This window comes from Myripristis murdjan, chromosome 21 (genome assembly GCF_902150065.1).
Source record: "Myripristis murdjan chromosome 21, fMyrMur1.1, whole genome shotgun sequence".
NCBI lineage: Eukaryota > Metazoa > Chordata > Actinopteri > Holocentriformes > Holocentridae > Myripristis > Myripristis murdjan.
The window spans coordinates 9283202-9304652 of record NC_044000.1 but is presented as its reverse complement, the minus strand read 5'-3'; the positions used below and the strand labels follow the sequence as shown (position 1 = coordinate 9304652).

General features: G+C 40.4%; 2 protein-coding genes across 3 annotated transcripts; one reads left to right on the top strand and one right to left on the bottom strand.

The window, feature by feature from the left end:
- The first annotated feature begins 36 nt into the window (after nucleotides 1-36).
- usp37 (ubiquitin specific peptidase 37) lies at nucleotides 37-19044 on the top strand. 2 transcript variants are annotated; one of them, XM_030081579.1, is made up of 24 exons: nucleotides 37-204; nucleotides 1771-1998; nucleotides 2487-2637; nucleotides 3418-3506; nucleotides 3606-3721; nucleotides 4198-4272; nucleotides 4622-4710; nucleotides 5159-5252; nucleotides 5405-5560; nucleotides 5950-6081; nucleotides 6772-6895; nucleotides 7327-7574; nucleotides 7800-7917; nucleotides 8075-8154; nucleotides 9241-9405; nucleotides 10963-11016; nucleotides 11702-11849; nucleotides 11937-12156; nucleotides 12529-12695; nucleotides 14720-14780; nucleotides 15184-15299; nucleotides 15544-15613; nucleotides 16126-16264; nucleotides 16965-19044. In XM_030081579.1, the coding sequence occupies exons 2-24, from the start codon at nucleotides 1825-1827 to the stop codon at nucleotides 17050-17052; spliced, it is 2874 nt and encodes a 957-aa protein (XP_029937439.1). In that variant the 5' UTR covers nucleotides 37-204; nucleotides 1771-1824; the 3' UTR covers nucleotides 17053-19044. The 2 variants fall into 2 exon arrangements, with proteins under 2 accessions (XP_029937439.1, XP_029937438.1); XM_030081578.1 differs by having other exon boundaries at nucleotides 3588-3721.
- Nucleotides 18439-21451, bottom strand: ybey (ybeY metalloendoribonuclease). Its single transcript, XM_030081582.1, has 5 exons — nucleotides 21348-21451; nucleotides 20795-21032; nucleotides 20022-20153; nucleotides 19459-19527; nucleotides 18439-19329 (listed from the first exon to the last, which is right to left on the bottom strand). The coding sequence occupies exons 2-5, from the start codon at nucleotides 21002-21004 to the stop codon at nucleotides 19234-19236; spliced, it is 507 nt and encodes a 168-aa protein (XP_029937442.1). The 5' UTR covers nucleotides 21005-21032; nucleotides 21348-21451; the 3' UTR covers nucleotides 18439-19233.

The window sequence follows — 21451 nt, the reverse complement described above, 5'->3', positions numbered from 1 at the left end:
TACTCTCGGTTATCGTTTCCGATGTCAATTTTCACGTTCCCGCCATCATCGCGCAGTGTTGCGAGGCGTAGTGTGCGGGACCACTGTCAACAACATAATACTGGAGCAGGTGAATGCCGGCAAAACCAACTTTCTACCCCCCGAGGACCTTAGAAAACGATACTGTGATTTAAAAGTTTTGAGACTAAGATATATCATCGCAAGGTAAGGAGCTGCGAGGATGCAATTATGTCTTGACAATATTTTCAGCACCAAATGGCAATCAGGCAAATTAGCCAGTTAGCTCGCGCTAGCTCGCTAGCGGACATGCTAACGCTGGCCTTTTCCACCCATTCAACACAGTTAGCCTGTCGGTGGGTGGACGAGGGGGCGACATTACCTGTGCTTCCGACATTTAACTTGGCTAATGTTAGCTAACTTAACATTAGCCTCGCTAACTCCTTGTCCCTCTGTGGGTTTTGCACATCTTTGTGACTGCTCATTTCGTGTAGCTAGCTAATGTTGCATAACTGGTAACCTAAAAGTAACTCACTCTGGCCTTAATACAGTCCGGGGTGTTTCGCTTGGCTCATCTTTGCTGTCGCGGTAAAGATCAGCTAAATAAATGGATCGGCATAACGCCTAGCAACTGGTTTGCCGTTTCGCTAGTAACTTAGCTCGTGCGGGCACGGGCTCTGCTGCCACTAATGAAACCGTTAGCCAGCTAATGTCGATGGCAACACGGGCTGCCCACCCGCATTGTTGGTTTGGTCTAAATTTGGCAGTAACTGTTGTGTTTGTGATGTAAATGAATTGCTGATACTCAACTGGTATGTCGACTCGCTTTTCCTTGACTTTGAGTGAGTTGTGACTTTGAATTGGCTAGCTAGTTTTCAATAGTATGGTAGGCGTAACGTCATTGTGTTAGTAATTGGCCAATTCATTTAGGAATTAGGTTTAAATAAAAACATTTTAAATTTCAGATAACTTAGCGCATATTACCAGTTAGAGGCAGTTTGCCAATATTGTGCCCCCTCACTGTCCAAAGTAAGTAACATTTATTTTGATAGAGTGTAAGCTGTCTAAAATACTGCTCAACTACGTTACTGCTCGCTGGAAAATGGACAGTAGCGTGACTGAAGTTGCAGGAAACATGCTTAAACCTCCAGTTACCCTCAATTTTTTTTTATCAGCTGGGATAATTTTGGCCTTAGCAATTTAAACGATTTAAATGATTATAACAATAATTGTTACCCAAGTTTATGTGTCAGATACTTTGAAATCTATGAAGGGTGAGTGGGGGAGGTTGTGTTTTATTTAAAGGTATATTTAGATAGTCAACAAGACACAAAGTTCGTGTGGGAATCATGTTTTCCCCTCCCAAATTTCGCATTAACTTTCAGTGGTTCTCACACTATGACAGGTGTGGTTATGTTAGGTGAGAGCCGTAAGGCAGAGGGAAGTTTTTTTATGATAAATGCCATGTTAAAGTTTCTTAGTGTCACCCCAAAAAACGAAAACACAATTGTGTAAAAAGCCTGGGGTCACATAGACCCCAAAGAAACACGGATGTGTACCACATGTGTACAGGACATTGAAAACATATCATCATGTTAATTTTATGTTTATGTTGTTTAACATTAACTATAGCATGAACGAAATATTATAAGTGTTCGCCATTTAATTCAAAGGTATTGCTTACTTAATTGAGTTCTCACCCACACAGTGTAAAATGTGAAACACTTTTTAATGGCCTACTGAATTGACCTAACTGGTTTTCCCTTTGTTTAGGATTTGTTGTATCTCAAGTCCCAGGCTCCAAGTGTGCCAACTGGACAGTAAGCCATGGCAACCATAGTGCCCAAACTCTCCAGCAGTGCTGCTGTCAAGATCCGCTTTAACAGCATCGATCTGGGTACCACTAGATGGAAAGAGGGAACTTTTGAAATCCTTGAGAAGGATAACAAAATCAACCTCTGTCTAAGATTCAGCTGTGGTGGAGCTACTAAAACTTTCCAGGTATTATATAAAGTCATTGTTGCACAGACCTGCTCTTGTATGCAAGTAGCAATATCGTTTTGCTGCAGTCTTAATAGGTGTCTTGATATGTCTAATTCATTTTGAGACAGCTCAAATGTTGGCATACATGTGTCTCGTTGTAGGTTATTGGATCTTAGTTCAAAAAATAAATGAGCCACAGATCAGTTGTTTCCTGTCTTTTACCTGAATGTATGAATTCTCAGAGAAGCTTTCACCCCCGACTCGCCTACTGTTTGTTGACCCAAGGAGTTTACACAACATTTATAACAATTATACTTTGGAATTTACAGAATGAAATAGAATATAATTTATATCCATTGAACAGAGAAATGCATCAGAGCCTACATGACAAATGATAAATCATTAGTTGAGCCGTTAAATAAAATGCATGCTATGGGTAGTCAAGATATTAACATCCAAACAATTTGATCTCAACAGAACAATCATTTTTTTCTGTGTGCCCTTAGCTCAACCAGAACGTGAAGCACATTTCACAGAATCTCAACCGAGTTATGCTGACTCTTAAAGATGCCAGTGTCATCACCCTGGATAAGATGCCTATCTCTCTGGCTCAGAAGACTAAAGAGTACCTGGAGAAACTGAAGCATGGAAAGCCAAGTAATTACACCTGTTTAATAGACAAGCTCCTAGAAGGTTTGAAGTGGAATATGAAGAACTCGTATAGCTTTTTCTGTGAAAAGAACTGGCAAAACTATGAAAGTTACACCAATATTAATTAAAATGTGAAACTCTGCAGATGGTACAGATTCTGCCTTTGTCTCATTTCAAAGATTAATTTCACATCTCAAAATACATGTACATAAATTTCAAAGAATTGCATATCTACTGTGCAGGGAACACAGTCAGAATTACAGATGATTACATAATTTGCTTATGTTCTGTGGCAAAGAGCAATGGCATTTTTTGTACATTTCAATTTTGAAATGTAGTAAGTGCATTAATAAATAGTCTGTGTATAATCTCAAAGATACATGCATAATTTTTGCATGCATCACATATGAATAATCGGTGTTTGCAAATGGTGCTAAATCATTGGCTGCATGTTCATTTTTTTAAGAGGTAGAATGCTAATTTTGGTGCTATGAGAATGTTTAAGATATCGGACGTCACAAGTGCCTTAGGATAATTTCCTTGGTAGATTCTGTGGTCTTTTTCCATGATGGCTTGGTGAATAAGGTTCAGTGTTACAGGAGCAGCCCCAGGCTGTGCCTGTTGATCATAGTACAGATTTATTCATTGGTTTAGCTTCTGGAGAGACATCGATAATACAGACTTAACTGTTAAATGTGTGTGTGCGTGTGTGTCTGTTTATCTATAGATGTAGATATATATCTATAGATACATACAAAATATCTTAATTTTATGTTATTTTTGCAGTTTTAAAAACGTCCCATGGAAGTGCCAGCTTCAGTGTGCTTGGGAATCGGTCTGTGAAAAACGAGACCAATCCATCTGGGGAGAGACAGGTGACCAACATCACAGAACTGCATTATTTGCATTTTACATATTGAGACAAGCATGTACTTACTGTTTACCCATGTACTCAGACTCCTAACATCTTCCAGACAACACCAAGGCGGCAGAGTGTGGATGGCAGGGAGGACACAACACCACGGAAGCCCCTGGGCAGCCCCAGCAGAGCTGCCTCCACTCCCACTCGCACTGGACTCTCTGAGAACCGGTGGGTAAAGTATTTTAACAACTGCAATTGTTAGAGATTTTTGTTTCTGGAAGGTTTATTTTGCCTTAAAAGACTATAAACCATGGAACTGATAAATAGCTGTGTAAAGCAATTGTTTCCTGTTGGACTGTTTTTGGTGGAGCGACTTTTTCACTCTGCAATTTCAAGTAACTAGCATGAAGAAAGTTTAAAGTCTCTTAAAGTACATTTTCATATTGTAATGAAATGAATGGAACCCAATGGCTGGATAATATGTTGGAAAAATGATATTCGAGTTCTAATTTCAATTGCTTGTTTTGCTTTTCACACATTGTGGACAAAAATGACAATGTAAAATGTCTAACTCTGTATTTTCTAAATTCTGTAGTTCTGAAATGCAGATGTCCAGTACTTTCACCAGACTTGTCAGTTCAGAGTTGTGACATGTTATATTCCACCTTTCCCTCATGAACACTGCTTTTTTTGTTTTTCATAAGAGAGAAGAGGAAGAGACTCCTAAACTCTGATAGTGACCTGACTGAAGACTATCCTAAAGAAAATGACTCCTCAAGGTAAAAACAATATGATGCTCAGACTAAACTACTGTTTTTGTTAGGCACACATGAAATGGTCTGTATTCATTTTGTTACAGTTAAAAGAGTGACAAGCTCAGAATTACCATAAATGTTGCAAATTTTTGAATAATGTCTTATCAGTATCTGGTTGTAACAGGTCCATAAAGACTGCCTGAATGTTCATGTATTGTATCTGTATGTTTATTTACTTTTTAGTTGGAGATGTAAACAATAAGCTTAATGTGCTGACTTAGAATATGTATGTCTATTAAATACATCATGTCAAACAATCTAACATCCCAATTATTTATTATTTATTCATTCATTCATTTGTTTATTTTGATAGCAACAACAAGGCCACATCAGACCCAGCCAGGAAGTTCCTGCTAAGCTGCAAAGACAAACTGAAGCAGGCAGAGGAGAACCGAACTTCAGGTAAAATTTTACATGCATCGCAACATCTTATCTTTTTACTACTCTGGATACTCAAGTATACAATTTAGAGTTGCCTTATTTAAGCATTTGTTGAATTATGCAAAGCTTCCAACAGAAGACATCTGAAAAAGTGTGAGATATATATATTTTTTAATATCCTTATATTACATTGTTAGTCTTATAATTTTATACCTTTTTATTCCATATTCAGCAACCACTCCACATTCTTTGCTGCTATTATGAACCCTTTCCCCCCAAAATCAATATCATTTATCTTCCATATTAAAATTACACAAACCTGGATAAACAACAGGGCAACTTACTGCACCTTTTGTACTAACTCTGATGAGATAATAAATGGCATAATATAGATGATGGATCTGTGTATTCAAGCCTGTCTACAACTGACTCACTCCCGTTTGACCATGCTTTGTCTTTTTGTCATCAGCACCACTGGGTTCAACTCCTCTTCAGCCAACTTCGTTCTATGGCAGTCGATCTGTGACTAAAGATTACAGCCAGAGCCACTCTTTCTTGGATAGGTAAGAATCTTTTGAATTTAGTGTAAGTATGGTGTGCACAAGTTATCTGCAGCTTAGGATGATAATAGGACTTGACTTAAGTAACTTTATTGTCAGCATGGAGCAATTCCTACTTATCTAATGTTTGTACCTTTTTATTACAACCCACTCAGGCCGTCTAGTACAACACAGACCCCCACAGCCAAGAGAAGTCTCATGCTGCCCAACCACTCCACCCCCTTTAAGAAGGTGCGCCCCTCGTTGGACTATGGTGGTTGGAACAAGCAACGGCCGTCCACCTTGGCCCAGTCCCAGCCCCCACTGCAAGGGTAAGAACATGCCACTGGGTTTTCAGTCATGGGAGCACATGCAAACCCACAGCCAGTTAGTGTATGTCAAAAGAAGGTTCAAATTGCATCTGTTGTAGATGTTGTCTTACCAAATTATGAGTAAGGTCAGTAAAGTCATTCCCATGTTATGTCCTACCAACTTTAAAAATGATGTACTGCTGTGGGGACTGTTAGGAAATTGCAAACTGTCTCAAAAATGTCAGTTTTCCAGAATTGAGCTTAATTTCATTAAAAAAAAAAAGGAATTTATTAAATGATCTGAATTAATTGCTTTCAGCACCTTATTTAGGGTTTCTTCCTAAATTGCAGCTCTTCTTGGTTGTTTTCCTGTTGTCCATTGTCAATTTCTTCCAACTTGTATGCCATAGATTCTCCAACCTGGGCAACACATGCTACATGAACGCCATCCTTCAGTCTCTCTTCAGCCTGCCTTCCTTCTCCAATGACATGTTAAGACAAAGCATCCCATGGAAGAAGGTGCCCATCAACGCACTGCTCAGGTAACTTAACTTAACTCAAGGTCCAGCACACATCTCAACGAGGTGTTAGGGGACGTCATGGAGGACAGAGCAAAATAGGCAGTTTTCAAAACTTACAGTGGAACTTATCAAATGCCTACTTGGTTGGAAACATGTTTCCAAAATAGGGCTTTCCTCCTGAGGTCTTGATATAAATGTAAACTTGTGTTGTACAATTCAGGGAATTCTGACACGATATTATCTTTTCCTCCATTTTGCTCTCCTTTCCTAGCTGGCTGCCATGTTTCTATTAGCCATGTGGATATTTATCATAGCATGACGCTTACCCAGTGGCGTGTACTGTGCTGTGCTTTGTTCCGACAACAAACATCTGGCACAGCCCAAACCATTGGAAATAATGGGTTTAAGACTGCAGTGGTGCTATTGTCATGTTGTGTCTTATTTTGTTGTCTTCGTTAAATGTTTACAATGTTTCAGATTAACTGAATTGCATAAACAGATGAAACTTATGCGATAACCTAAAAATACACCCAGCACTTTGAACACAAGTGTTCAAGTGGGGTCAAGTAATCTATCACTCTAAAAATGCCTTGTAGTCATTTTGTGGACAAAAAATTTACTTTATGCACCTTTACTTGAAGATGCAACTTGTTGTAAACTTGTTAGAGAAAATCTGTGACTTAATCCTGTGTGGAATCTTAACCCCTGCAGGCGTTTTGCCCACCTCATGATCAAGAAGGATGTGGGATGTCCAGAGACAAAAAAGGACCTCCTAAGGAAGGTGAAGAATGCCATCTCATCCACAGCTGAACGCTTTTCTGGATACATGCAAAATGTAAGATCTCTCTTCAAATTGAATCTCTCAGGATAGTTCTGGTGTACTGAAAAAACATCTTATTTCTTGAATCTGAATCGTAATTTCTTTCTCAACTGTTGTCAGTACTGTTCTTATTTTGTGTTCAGAGATTTAATGTAATCATCTTGAGGATGAAAAACATTTATGTCCATAAAGATTAATTTACGCCACACAGTTTACCAGACAGGTGGATTTACTGCAGATATTAAAGAATTTAATACAACAGATTAAAAATGCAGAATTGGGTAAGCCCAGACGCACAGTATGATGGATACTATGAATAATAATATTAAGGCAATAATTCTTATTTTTCTTCAAATCAAACAAAGGCATCTCTTTTAAGTTGGAGGACCAACGACTCCATCTGCTGTATGCTATATTTGGTCTCTTTGTGTTCCCCTGTCCACCAGGATGCCCATGAGTTCCTTAGCCAGTGTTTGGACCAGCTCAAGGAAGATGTGGAGAAGATGAATAAGAGCTGGAGGAATGAAGCAGCAGCCTCTGCATCGTCCTCTGCTGTATGTGATGATGGCCAGCAGGGGACATCACCCACAGCCAAGACTGAGCCTGGTGAAGAGGTGGATACCTCCCGCGTCTACACCTGCCCCGTGGTTGTCAACATGGAATTTGAGGTGCAACACACCATCACTTGCAAAGGGTGAGGCCTTTGACCTCTTTGAAACATCATCTGGTGATGAGCATGAGAGTATGTAGGTGAAAAACCCTTAGTCCACCTACTATACAGGGCTACATAAGATTGGTAGTCAGTGACAGTGATATACCTGTTGCCAAATACTTCAAATTTTGCAGAATTTATTGCTTACCCAAGGTAAAATGACTGGTGAAAAGGAAAAGTGTGTCATATTTACATGATGTGTTGCAGCTGTGGGGAGGTGGTGACCAAGCGGGAGCAGTTCAACGATTTGTCCATTGACCTGCCTCGCAGAAAGAAGACCCTACCCCTTCGTTCAATCCAGGATTCTCTCGATCTCTTTTTCAGGGTGAGGTGTTCTACTACTAACAGGCTTTTAAGATTTTAGTTTATCTTTTATGATACACAACTGTATCCATTTCTTATAGAAGGTTACCATTTGATTACCTATGTAGCCTGACCATGTAACAAGTGAAACATGAATGGCAATTGCTTTCCTTTTACAGATGGAAGAAATTGAGTATTCGTGTGAGAAATGCAATGGAAAAGCAGCAACTGTGACGCATAAATTCAGCAAACTGCCCAGGTAGACATCTAGACACACACACTCACTCACATTGGTGGTGAACCGTATATATATGCCTTAAGGTTTTTTTATGTTTCTAAGAAGTGTCTGATGAGTTGAAGGCAACATGCACACCATTTGCTTTGTCTCTTGTGTGGTGCAGGGAATCAAAGCCCCCTAAGATCCATTTTCTAACAAAGAAGTCTCTCTTTGAGAGAAGTCTTTTTTTTTTTTTTGGAAATGATTTCTTTCTTATAAGACATGTCTGACAGTGTCTTGCACCTGAATTGCACTGAATCTTTGTACGGTTGCAGACCTCCATCATTTTTTGTCTTACATTTTCATTGGTTAGATGGACCGTTGTTGCCAGTCTAAACAGGTGAGGAAATATCCTCACTATTGCGCAGGGATTTCAGACAACAAAAACATACACATTCTCTTAATTTCTGTGGAAAATTGTGGCACCAATTTTTGTCCTCTGGCCCTCTGCAATTTTAAAGTTTCCTCCTCCACTACCATATCAAACATATAGTAGCTAGTAGCCATCTTTACTAAACAGGCACATCCAGCTGGTTACCATGGAGATGACAGCCTGTATTACAGATGTCTTCCGATGCCTCTTTTGAGTACAAAAACTTCAGTGTCATCCAACACTTTTCAGAAGATGTCTGCCAACACATCTTTGAACCATAAAACACCTTTTTAGGTTTACCATTGACTTGGGCTAATCTACATTGCTTCATTGCTGTGGTAGCATTCAGAATCCTTTTTTGATTCACACAAACAGGGAAATTGGTTGTCAGGGGGTGAACCTGAGTATAGACAGCTTCTCGCTATGTTTCAGTTTACGTCTCTGACTTGTTTTCCTCTTTATTTTCAACAGAAAGGACATGGTGGTATATGTATGTGAAAGCCCTGAAAAGTAACTGGGTTTTAAATATTCAGTTGTTAAGCAGCAGACTCCTAAAATCTTTGTCTTTGCAAAAAACGCACCATACTTTAGCTGAGATGAGATTCACAAGTATCTGTTTTTACTGCCAGGTAAGAAAGAGGTCGACACTGATGCTTAATGCTTTTCTCGCTCTGGTGGAACTTTTCTTCATACAGAGTGCTCATCCTACACCTGAAGCGGTACAGCTTTAACGCCCAGCTGTCTCTGAATAGCAAGCTGGGCCAACAGGTGGTGATTCCCCGCTACCTGACCCTGTTGTCGCACTGTACCGAAGCCACACGACCCCCTCTCAGCCTTGGCTGGAGTGCCCAAGCCGCCATGTAAGACCTCAACACTTCTAATGCCTCCAAACAAAAAGTATGAAAAATCACTTGAATAATTTTTAATTCTTGGTAAGCTTAGGAATTGAATTAGCAGTCTTGAAGAGAATTGGAGTGTGGTGGGGTTTCACCTACACCTATGTATTTTAGCCGCATGTAGACCCAGTGTCATTGCATTTAGTGTGATGTGAAGAATAGCCCTTTGCTATAGAGTGATACAGTCTAGTTGACATGTTGTCATCTTGCCCAGCCCCCATGAATTTGTCATATTGAAGATGCAGTAAAATGGAAAATGCTAAGACTAGGGATGCACACAATGAATCGATTAGTTGTCGATAAGAATTTACTTGATTAAATTGAATTAACTGCAGTTAATCGAACATTCCGCAGTCCATTTGAATGGGGCTAGTGGTGCACTGCCAGTCCACGCGAGGGCGCCTTTGTACTGAGTGCTGACGCCAGACGTACTGGGATGCACACAAAAGAACAAAACAAACATGAAGCGGTCAAAACAGTGTAGTGTGGGATCGTTTTGAGTTGATAAATGACGACAAAAAACACCAAATGCACGATATGTGGTTGTACTCTGAAGGCCCCATGCTGTAGACTTTTCCAGGGTTTTATATCTCTAGCAAGATGTATTTGTGGTTTTGAGTACCTGTGGTCCGCTAAATATCGTTTCACAGCTCCTCTCTCTTGCCTTTCTCCCGGAGCTCTGGCAGCACGGTTCGTTTAGCCAATCAGAAGAGAGAATCAGCACCTCTCCACTGATTGGCTGACTGTTTTCTGAGTGACATATGGTCGGGCTAATCACTGAACCTACGGTGCTCAACAGTGCTCAACGGTAGTCACCAGCAAACAGGAATTATCATCTTATATAGATCTATATTATGTATGATTGTCATGGCTACTGCTGAGCGTGATGTTGTACGACGTTGAGCCTGACTCCGTAGTTTCTTTGCGAAACTGGCGCTGTATTGTGTCAGGTTGATAAAACAGTCGGCGCTGAAATGAGCATAACAGACAAGCAAATTTGGACTAAAATCCTGCGGGACCCGGGAAAAAATTAACATCAGTCACTGGTCTCTAACGTGTTTCTTTTGGAAGAGTGTGCAATGAAACAAGAGTCTCCTTGCATCCGTCTATGGCGCAACAACGTTTCTTCAACATGTTGGGGTGGGTTGACTAGTTTAAGTGGACGGCGTAGCCTTTTGTGTGACGTCACAGAAAGGAGGAAGTGCTGTCCGCTCGTCTTAAAGGGAGTTTCAAAGAACGGGCTGTGTGCATTCCTCCATTTATCACAGGTTTAATGCATGGGACAGTATTTATGTGGCATATGAGACCTTCCCTATCATGAAAAAACAACAATAAATTGCGTTTTTCATGCCATGGGGCCTTTAAAGTACAGCAACTCCACGACTTTGCTGAATTAATGCTAAGACTAATTCATTCTCTTGAATTTTAAATAAATGCATGACCTTTGCCTCTGTTGGGAGATAATGGTTGAATAATAAAGAGTACATAGTTTGGCTTCTGAACTTTTTTCTTTTCTCAAAGGTCTCGAACACTCAAGACCTCGCAGTCTGTCAATTCCTCCACTGCACCTCTCCGGTAAGTCCTGCTGCTTTTGGAAGACTTCATTTTGGCATCCCTCAGAGAAAATGGAGGTAACTAGGACTTTATCTACTGTGTCCTGTAGCAACACTATGAACCCCTAAATATGTTCAAGTGTGCCCCACCAGATTTAACACTACACTGATTGCTAAGGAAATGCATGTAATGATCTGCATACACTACGACTATATATGAAGGATGTGCAAAAAGACATTTCAATTACCTCTCTTAATTTTCTCTTCTTGAGAGTGGCCCACTATCAGTTTGCCTAAATTCAGAGTTTGCAGTTAAAAAAAGTCCTCCAGTTTAAAAAGACCTGCATTTTAAATTTGGCTGTGGAAAGCAAATTCTAAAAAGCCTCTTTTACAAAATGTATCAAATTTAGGTGTAGTTACATTTTTGAATCTTGTATATTTATTTATGGTATTGTTATTTATTGACCTGCATCTTGTGTATTTACTGTATTGTTATTTATTGACCTGCTGCTGTAATTAGGTTGTGTCTCCCAGGGTGGCTGAAAACTGTACCATTGTACTCGGGTCTGTGTTGTTTGTCTGTGTGTCTGTCATGCAGCAAAACTAAATGCCCCCTTGGGGACATAAAATAAATAAAGTTGAAGTCCTCAAATTTACATTTACAATACTGGGTTATATATTTAATGAATTGTCTGACTACTGTTTAGGAGGGCTGGTGGAAAGATTGCCAATTCTAGCTGCAGCTCCATCCTTGTGGACTCTGACAGTGAGGAGGAGCAGAACAGAAAGGTTAGCGGGAGCCGCAAGCGACGCCTTAGTGATTGTCTGCCTGATGATGACGAACGACCAGAAGAGGTAGGCACCAGCTGAAAAGCGCCAATGTTATGCTTCAACCTAAGTTTTTCTCTCTCGCTGTTTTGACACTTACATTTGTGTGTTCAGCGGGGAGCAACGATGGAGGCAGCAGACTTCAGTGGTATAAACGACGACGAAATGCTGGCAGCTGTGCTCGAGATGAGCCGTCAAGAGGCTGGACTCTCAGCTCCGCCTTCCCTGGGGGACGAGCCAAACAGCAGCCCTGACACAGGCTTTGGGGATGCTGATGCCCATGACCTGGCCTATCATACAGATCTACTTGATGCAGACACCAAACAGCCTGCAGGTATTCCTACAGCATACAGCAAAATAAATTAAACAAGAAGGGTTTTTGTTCCTGCATTAGGCACTAGTGGTCCTTGACAAATGAAAAGGATTCAAAACAGTATGTTGTTTAGGTGTTAACTGTGGTGTCAAGCTCAAAAATATGTGGATGTCATTGGAGGTTTCATAGTTTAGTATCTAAGGTTACAGGTTTATTGGCTTAGTCTGCAACAGTTAATGTTTTACTACTAGTGCATGCTTTTATAGCTATTCTGACTAAAAATATGTGTTTTTAAATGCATCTTTGCCATTCATGATCTAAAATTTGTATGTGAGTGGAGATTATTAAGCCACATACTAAAAGTTAACTGACCTGTGTGTTTGTATGATCTAGATGTGTTGGATTCCCTGGACCTGACCATGGATGAGAACAAGGAGAACCAGACCCCAGAGGGCGTGCAGCCACAGGCGGAGCTGGACTGGGTCCAACAGTACAGTCTGGACCAGGAGAGGGAGGAGCAGGAGCTGCAGCAGGCTCTGGCCCAGAGCCTCCAGGAGCATGTAAGACCCAATGCATTGTTGCATCTCAATATGCAAGATTTAAAGAACAATATCAGTGATCAGTCCCTTATTTTTTCACTGCCAATATTTGGTTGATCATGGAATTGCTTTTTTTTTTTATATATATAAATATATATACAGTACAGGCCAAAAGTTTGGACACATCTTCTCATTCAATGCGTTTTCTTTATTTTCATGACTATTTACATTGTAGATTCTAACTGAAGGCATCAAAACTATGAATGAACACATGTGGAGTTATGTACTTAACAAAAAAAGGTGAAATAACTGAAAACATGTTTTATATTCTAGTTTCTTCAAAATAGCCACCCTTTGCTCTGATTACTGCTTTGCACACTCTTGGCATTCTCTCGATGACCTTCAAGAGGTAGTCACCTGAAATGGTTTTCCAACAGTCTTGAAGGAGTTCCCAGAGGTGTTTAGCACTTGTTGGCCCCTTTGCCTTCACTCTGCGGTCCAGCTCACCCCAAACCATCTGGACTGGGTTCAGGTCCGGTGACTATGGAGGCCAGGTCATCTGCCGCAGCACTCCATCACTCTCCTTCTTGGTCAAATAGCCCTTACACAGCCTGGAGGTGTGTTTGGGGTCATTGTCCTGTTGAAAAATAAATGATGGTCCAACTAAACGCAAACCGGATGGGATGGCATGTCGCTGCAGGATGCTGTGGTAGCCATGCTGGTTCAGTGTGCCTTCAATTTTGAATAAATCCCCAACAGTGTCACCAGCAAAACACCCCCACACCATCACACCTCCTCCTCCATGCTTCACAGTGGGAACCAAGCATGTGGAATCCATCCGTTCACCTTTTCTGCGTCTCACAAAGACATGGCGGTTGGAACCAAAGATCTCAAATTTGGACTCATCAGACCAAAGCACAGATTTCCACTGGTCTAATGTCCATTCCTTGTGTTTCTTGGCCCAAACAAATCTCTTCTGCTTGTTGCCTCTCCTAGCAGCTATTTGACCATGAAGGCCTGATTCGCACAGTCTCCTCTTAACAGTTGTTCTAGAGATGGGTCTGCTGCTAGAACTCTGTGTGGCATTTATCTGGTCTCTGATCTGAGGCTGGTGACTCGGATGAACTTGTCCTCAGAAGCAGAGGTGACTCTTGGTCTTCCTTTCCTGGGTCGGTCCTCATGTGTGCCAGTTTCGTTGTAGCGCTTGATGGTTTTTGCGACTCCACTTGGGGACACATTTCAAGTTTTTGCAATTTTCCGGACTGACTGACCTTCATTTCTTAAAGTAATGATGGCCACTCGTTTTTCTTTAGTTAGCTGATTGGTTCTTGCCATAATATGAATTTTAACAGCTGTCCAATAGGGCTGTCGGCTGTGTAGTAACCTGACTTCTGCACAACACAACTGATGGTCCCAACCCCATTGATAAAGCAAGAAATTCCACTAATTAACCCTGATAAGGCACACCTGTGAAGTGAAAACCATTTCAGGTGACTACCTCTTGAAGCTCATTGAGAGAATGCCAAGAGTGTGCAAAGCAGTAATCAGAGCAAAGAGTGGCTATTTTGAAGAAACTAGAATATAAAACATGTTTTCAGTTATTTCACCTTTTACATAACATACATAACTCCACGTGTTCATTCATAGTTTTGATTACTTCAGTGAGAATCTACAATGTAAATAGTCATGAAAATAAAGAAAACGCATTGAATGAGAAGGTGTGTCCAAACTTTTGGCCTGTACTGTATATATATCTTTCCATGGGGAGTGTAACTTAAAGCAGTTGTCAAATTATTAACAGAATAAAGCGCAATAGTGAAACACAGTTGTTACTTTAAAAAACAATTCTCTTTAGATCATGTCTGAAAAACCTAATCTGATTTGCACCTGCATTTGTCCTAAGGTTGTTACAAAAATGTGTATCAGTATCAGCTGATATAGCTGGGGGGAAATATCAGATATCTGTGTCAGCTTAAAAACGTAATGGGTAACGTTCATTGTGGTTTCACTGAATATGCAAATGTTTTGCCCCCGACCCCATACAGGAGGCCCAAGAAATGAGAGAGGACGATGATCTGAAGAGAGCCACTGAGCTCAGCTTGCAAGGTACAGAGTGCAGCAGACTGAAACTTGTACATTGTCCCACTGTTGCAAAATTTAAGATGTTTTATCCATTAACCTAATTTTGTATAAAATATCATGGTTTTTACAGATGTAATAATGCTGAATAAGTTGTAGAATCCTATAGATGATTACTGGAAAAGATGTGGAAAAGGGTAAACGTATAAAATATACATAATTATAATTTTAAGATGCGAAGATTTCATCTACAAAACTGTTATTTATATTCTCCCTTCTGACAAAATAAATGTGGGACATTCAAGTCAGCTGTTCAGACAATATTTTAACATGCAAATATACACACAGTGAGTCAGTGACATACAACGGTAAATGCGACAGGAAAAAAATGTTGGTTTTGGCTCAACTCTATTTACATTACAACCACTAGAGTTCAACAACTCTCTACCGGAGCTGCTGTGCTCAGACGAGGACTCCGGCAACGAAGACGTACTGGACATGGAGTACAGTGAAGCTGAGGCTGAGGACCTTAAGAGGAATGCTGAGGTATTCAACATTCTCCAGCCAGAAAAAAAAACTTTTCAGTTTTTGTCTGGTTAGTTCTTCATATAGCCAAATTTGACCTGAAATTGAAAACATGTTTCCTTGATATATTTTACTGGAACAAAATTTTATTTGCTTGTCAGTGAAGACTCTGTGGAGTGACAGGTTATTATGTGCCATCACACACTGATTAGCAGTTTTGCTGTCTTTCTTGTGATGCCTGTCAAATAAACCCTGTAATCCACAGAGTGGAGACCTGGCCAACTCTTTCAGGCTCATCAGTGTGGTCAGCCATATTGGGAGCAGCTCTTCCTCTGGTAAGCATGTTGTGTGTTTGTGTGTGTCCATCCTAGTTTTGATGACTCTGACCAGAGGTCTGTGCAAATTACTGAATAAAAGTTTTATAATTATCCATTAGTTTCAAGACAGCAAATTCAGGGAGGGGTGCTCCGGAGTGACCTATTTTTCTAGTACCTTAACATTTGGCATATTTTAGCACTCACTATGAAAAACACAAATGTTAAGTCATTAATAACTTGTCATTTGCTAACGTGGTGGGTCACTTTTTTACCAGCTATGTAGATTTTGCTCCAGTCTAGTGAAATAAAACAAATAGGGTTAGAGGACAGGGTGAGCAGCAGTTTGGTCATCATCATTCATTGCCATGTTTTGCTTTATTCCTCCTTGACTGCTACTGACTCCTACTACTTATTGGCAAGTCGCTGAAATCACCTGGTGCAGTCTGTTTGAAATGACTGTCAGTACTACATGGCACATGGTTGCATTCCTCTGGCAGAACATCAACACGATCTTTATTTCCATATCTTAGGTCATTACATCAGTGATGTGTATGACATGAAGAAGCAGTCATGGCTTACCTACAACGACCTAGACGTGTCACGCACACAGGAAGCTGCCGTCCAGCGAGACCGAGACCGCAGTGGATACATTTTCTTCTACATGCATAAGTAAGTTGGCAGCACAAAGCCGGTTTAGTGTATCATGCGTACACGTGGCATTGCCTGGTACTTTAGTGTTGCCTTCAGTAACATCATCCCTATTAAGGAGGCAGATGGTGTTGAGACTGCAGTATGAATTGCTATCCTCTAGGAGGCATTTAGTAACTGACAGATCAACACAGTTTACCTGTGAACAAGCAATATCTCCCATCTAGTTGAACTGCTAAGTCTAAACATTTGTTATCAGTACTTATTACTGCATTCATCCCATGTCACTAAAACTGGAACCCAAGCTTTTTATTCTGAAAAGTCATTCATGTGTTCTCCCTAGTTATATTAACTACTTGGAAACTCAAGATTTTATATTTCTGCACCCTTTCTCCAACTTATGACCCACAGTCTCAACGTGGATAATTTTGACAAGCATGGAGTTGTACACATTGTTCAGCTCCATCTCATATCTTCTAAATGTCGCCCTCAAGCTACAGCTCTTTTGCAAGTCTGGCTTGCGAGGCAAAGTTTTTTTTTTTGTTTGTTTGTTTGTTTTCTTGTTACATACAGGTTCTGGACCCAAGCACAATCTTAGTGGAATTGTGTTCTGTGTACTGTATTTGCATGCACATGTTTATGCTGATGAGAGCATTACATGGGTTTCCCTCATAGTGCAGATGTTGACACTGATTGAGTACTTTTGTCTGTGTTTTGACAGGGATGTGTTTGAGGAGTTGTCTGAAATGGAGAGGACTGGAGCCAGCGGCACTTCAGAGGCAGGAAGGAGTGTCCTGCAGCCCCTCTGAGTGCTACACCGTTGTACACATCCATACCCTTATAGGTGGAGCTCTCCTATGAGCAAACTCGAATACTACTGATTGCCGTCCATTTTGGTCGTCTTCAGGCACCTCCCTTCTACAGATCACTAAAGCCAGGATTAATTAGTACCTGTACACAAGCAGAAAACTGTCAAGACTCTTAAGATACCAGAAATGCATTTAAAAATAACCTTTGTTCTAAGGATCAAATTTTGCCTTGATGTTTTGGGGGCTGGATTTTTTTTCTTCATGATTTTATTGAACAACTCTTTTGTAAAAATTTCTTTTTTGTTGTTGGCACACTTCTCTCTGAACTTTAATGCCATTCATTCAGACCTTCACTTTAAAGCAACTATAACACCAGATATTGGTGGTGCTCCTTGGATTGTATGGTTTGCAAACCTTGATTTCCCATATAAACTATTAAATAAAGATATATTCTATGTTGGAGTATAAGCTATCATAGAGTTAGAGCATTGTTGTATTCAGCAGGTACATTTGGTGCAATATTTATGTTCTGGCACAACCAGCCAATTCTGTCACAGCTTGAGTGCGAATATTTTCCAGTTGCTTTTTGTGCTTAACTCATGGTGTGTGTGTGTGTGTGTGTGTGCGTGTGTGGGGCTGTCTCCATGTTTTATAAATCAAAAAAATCTAACAAGCTCAGTAGTAATAACATGGCTTGTCTATTCTTAGGTCTCTTCAAGGGGGTTTCCCCTAGTACCTCCCTGGAAAACCTTATAAATATGTATACAGAGCTTTACTTTGAAAGTTGCACAACCACTTTGTTAAGAATGTGTATATGTCAAACCTCACAAAATGCTGATTTCAATGTGTGAATCAGTTCCGTTTTCCTCTTCAAAAGCTAACTGGTTTTACTATGAATTGCTACATAGAGTTTTAAGTTAATGTGGCTGATCAGTTGGGATAAGATGAAAACTTCAGCCCCTTGTTGAAGTTGAACTAAGTAAATGTTCACTGTCCAGGAACTTAACCTGGACTATGGCGATGAAAAATGTGAACCACTGAACCACCAGGGAAGCGAATAACATAGTACAGTGTCTTTTTCCACCCTACTGTATGGCCAGTAAACAGTACTTCTCCCCTCAGGCATCCTTTGCCAACCCTGTTCAGTTAGTTGTTGGGTCCTCAGTTACAGAATATGATGTGATGTATCCTTTGTGCCATAATCCAGGGTGAGCCTTCCTTTAGAGTCTAACAGAATGAGTACCATAGATACACCAGGCTATAGAGTGAGGAGCATATTGCAGTAAAGCTGGGTATTTGGATTTTTTTCTTTCTTTTCCATTTCTGTATTGGTTCCAGTACATCAGACTCAAATGTTTTAAAGCCACACTCTTTTTGATACCATTGTTAAATGAAATCACATTTCTGTGTCAGTTTATTTTGTGTGACATCTGTTATCTGCTTTACAAAATCAGACAACATTAAATTAATTTCCTCATATGCAAACAAAACAGAGGAATAATTATGTTTTCATATGTTTATAACTTAAAGCACTGATGCCAATAATCAGTATGGATGAAATTACATTTTGACAGCCAGTCATATTTGGCTTGGCTTTCAGGAAGTGTGCACCACTACCAGCTTCTGTGTTGGCAGTATTTTATAGCACCATAGTCAACATGTACCCAGTTCTGATGTCAAGCAAAAGTTGCTCCATTGATTGGTCTGCTTGTTTTATATAAGCCTTGGATTTAACGTTCTGAAACAATGCACCTTCCCAAAGTCTCAAATGCAGTGTGAACAGGACATTTGTGAAATAAGAATGAATAGTTTTTTTTTTCTACCCGTTCTTAAGGTATTTGACACTTCCTAAAGCAGATTTTAATAAAATATTACAGTGAATTTGCAGAGTTTTAATTTAACGCTTAAAACATGTACAATTCAACACATGGATCAAGTGTTTCAGAGGGATTGTTTGCAAAAACAAAACTACTGTTTGTGTAGTGCCAATTATTAAAAAAAAAAAAAAGTAAAATGTTGCCTGTGCACAAGACAGCTTTCAGTGCCCTTCCATTTGTCCATGAATCAGAGCACCACGCTGTTTAAATAAACAGATAATGAGATTAAGGGATACTTTATGGGCAAAAGTATCAAGGCCAGTGCAGTGTTCAAGTTGTAATCCACCAAGTCAGCAGGTGGCTGTCACCTGTCCTGACTGCATCTCTTTGTCAGTGGCTCCAGGTGTCGGCCCGTCAGTCTGTTGTACTCGCTTAAAATGTAGCTTTCCCTCTGCAGCATCTGGGATCAATTAAAGAAAAACCGTGAGCAATCTGTTACAGTTCAGACATGTATTAAAAGCTATTAATGGAACTTTTCTCCAGCAAGTCTACACTCTTTTTTTTTAGGGGGTGAGATCTCCATACACACCTCAGTCCATTCCTCCTGAGTCTCATGCCTGTAGCCCAGCAGGTGGCAAATACCATGAGCGGTGACAACCTAGGCCAAGAGAAAAGGAGGGAGCTGATCACATGAGGCCAACTAACCTCTGTTTAGATTTAACCCTTTCATGCACGGTGTCCACTACAGCAGACAAACACTTAAAAAGCCATTTTACCCATCTGAACTGAGTCACCATTTCCAAACCTCCACTGGGTTAACTCTTACCTACATTTCCATATGACTGTTCTTCTCTTTTTGACCCATGACATAAATTCAATATTGCAGTGAAAAGGAGAGAGACCCAGTGTACACTAGGAATATCTCTTACACCCCCCATCTCTCTCTCTATGGAGTGTATAGAATATGGAGATAATGTGAGTGCATCAGTGCACACTTGCTAATTGAAAGAGTCACTACAGAGCTGTGTACGCTGATGCCAAGAGGAGTGAGCAAGCTTTAACATGAGGAAAAGGATCCAGCCTGCGTGTCTTTAAGAGAGAGGTTAGGTCAAACATGATGTGTGGTGTTGGGATTTTACTGAAACAACTCACAGTGAGAACTCCATGCAGGTCCAGAGATTCCTCCTGACACTGTTGCATCACAAACTCAACCCCTAAGAAGATGTCCCCGAGGTTTAGCTCATCTCTGTGAAGGGGACAGGGCAGCTTGCCGGGTCTCAGATCCTGGCAGATGCAAAATATTTACTTGAGAAAATGGGCAATGGGGGGAAAAAAAAAAAAAAACAAAACTTCATTGGAGAGTCACTGTTCTTCCAGCTGGGTTGCTTTTACCTTCAAAAGAAACTTGATTAGCAGGCCCTTGTGTCCAGATTTATCAACACAAATTCTCTGTTAAACCCCTAACTGGTTAATTGGAAACATTATCCTGTGGGTATAAAACCTAACCTGCGTGATTTATTGAGCTTTTTTAACTATTTCACTGTGCAATAAATTTATACCTATAGGACTTGGCAACAATTCAACAGTGCAGTATTCCTGTCTATATACAGTGTCTATAGGTAGACTTTTTACATATGCTCAATTTTGTATTTCTGACTAAATATTTATTGTAATATTTTAGTTGGATTAATGTTCATATTTTTCACAAACTGAAAATTAAGCAGCACAATAAAACCGTGTGGACGTAGAAAATGCAGTTACTTCGCAAAGTATTTTATTGATCAGAACAGGCCAATCAGAGCCTAACCCTAAATTTGATATCGTCCATATCGTTGCCTTTTGAGATATTAATATCGCGCAGGTTCATATGTAGTTGGCGATACGATACCGATATATCGTTCAACTCTAGTGTAAATGTAGTTTACCTCGTAGAAGGGAAATGACAGGACATCCGTGGGCATGTTCTTCTTCCTGTAGATGTGGTTGATGCGCTGCATCCTGCGGTTATCCACGCAAATGATGCCCAGGTCAAACTTATGGATGCCCAGGATGTGCCTGAGCGTCTCCACGTCCCTGCGCAGCCTGGCGCGGCGGAGAGGCACCACCTTCTGGAGATTCCGTAGAACTACACCCATTTCACAGTGGAAACGGAGCTGGAAATGGCTATTACAAACGCAAACGACACGAGAGAAAAATCGATAATCAAAAAACAAACACACACATACACACCAGACGTCTGACTGTTAATTAGGTGTCTGCCAGTTTGCTAATGGAAGCTAGCTTCGCTCATTGGCAGTAAACGCTCCTGAGCAGGCACTCCGGTCCGGACAGGCGGGATTCAAGGTGACACGTCCCGGCATAAAAAAAAATATATAGTTCCCCAAGAACGACTAGGAGCTTTTCTCATTTATAAAGCAATCGCCATACACAACAAAATAAACATCTACTGTGAAGTCAATCGACAAAATACTCGCTGACCGGTTCGCTCGTTGGGCCAATGTGACGATAGAAGGAACGTTGTTGATGAGACCGGAAATTATCAGTCGGTTCAAAGAAGGTGACGGACCGGAGCAGGAAGTAAT

Bases quoted from the DNA above. Each gene is read 5' to 3' on its own strand.
- usp37 (XM_030081578.1), top strand. From the start codon at position 1,825: ATGGCAACCATAGTGCCCAAACTCTCCAGCAGTGCTGCTGTCAAGATC. The intron at 6,896-7,326 runs GTAAGATCTCTC...CCTGTCCACCAG, and splicing joins TTTCTGGATACATGCAAAAT to GATGCCCATGAGTTCCTTAG. The intron at 12,696-14,719 runs GTAAGACCCAAT...GACCCCATACAG, and splicing joins CCCAGAGCCTCCAGGAGCAT to GAGGCCCAAGAAATGAGAGA.
- ybey (XM_030081582.1), bottom strand. From the start codon at position 21,004: ATGGGTGTAGTTCTACGGAATCTCCAGAAGGTGGTGCCTCTCCGCCGC. The intron at 20,154-20,794 runs GTAAACTACATT...TGCATCTGCCAG, and splicing joins TGTCATTTCCCTTCTACGAG to GATCTGAGACCCGGCAAGCT. The intron at 19,528-20,021 runs GTGAGTTGTTTC...CTCTTGGCCTAG, and splicing joins ACCTGCATGGAGTTCTCACT to GTTGTCACCGCTCATGGTAT.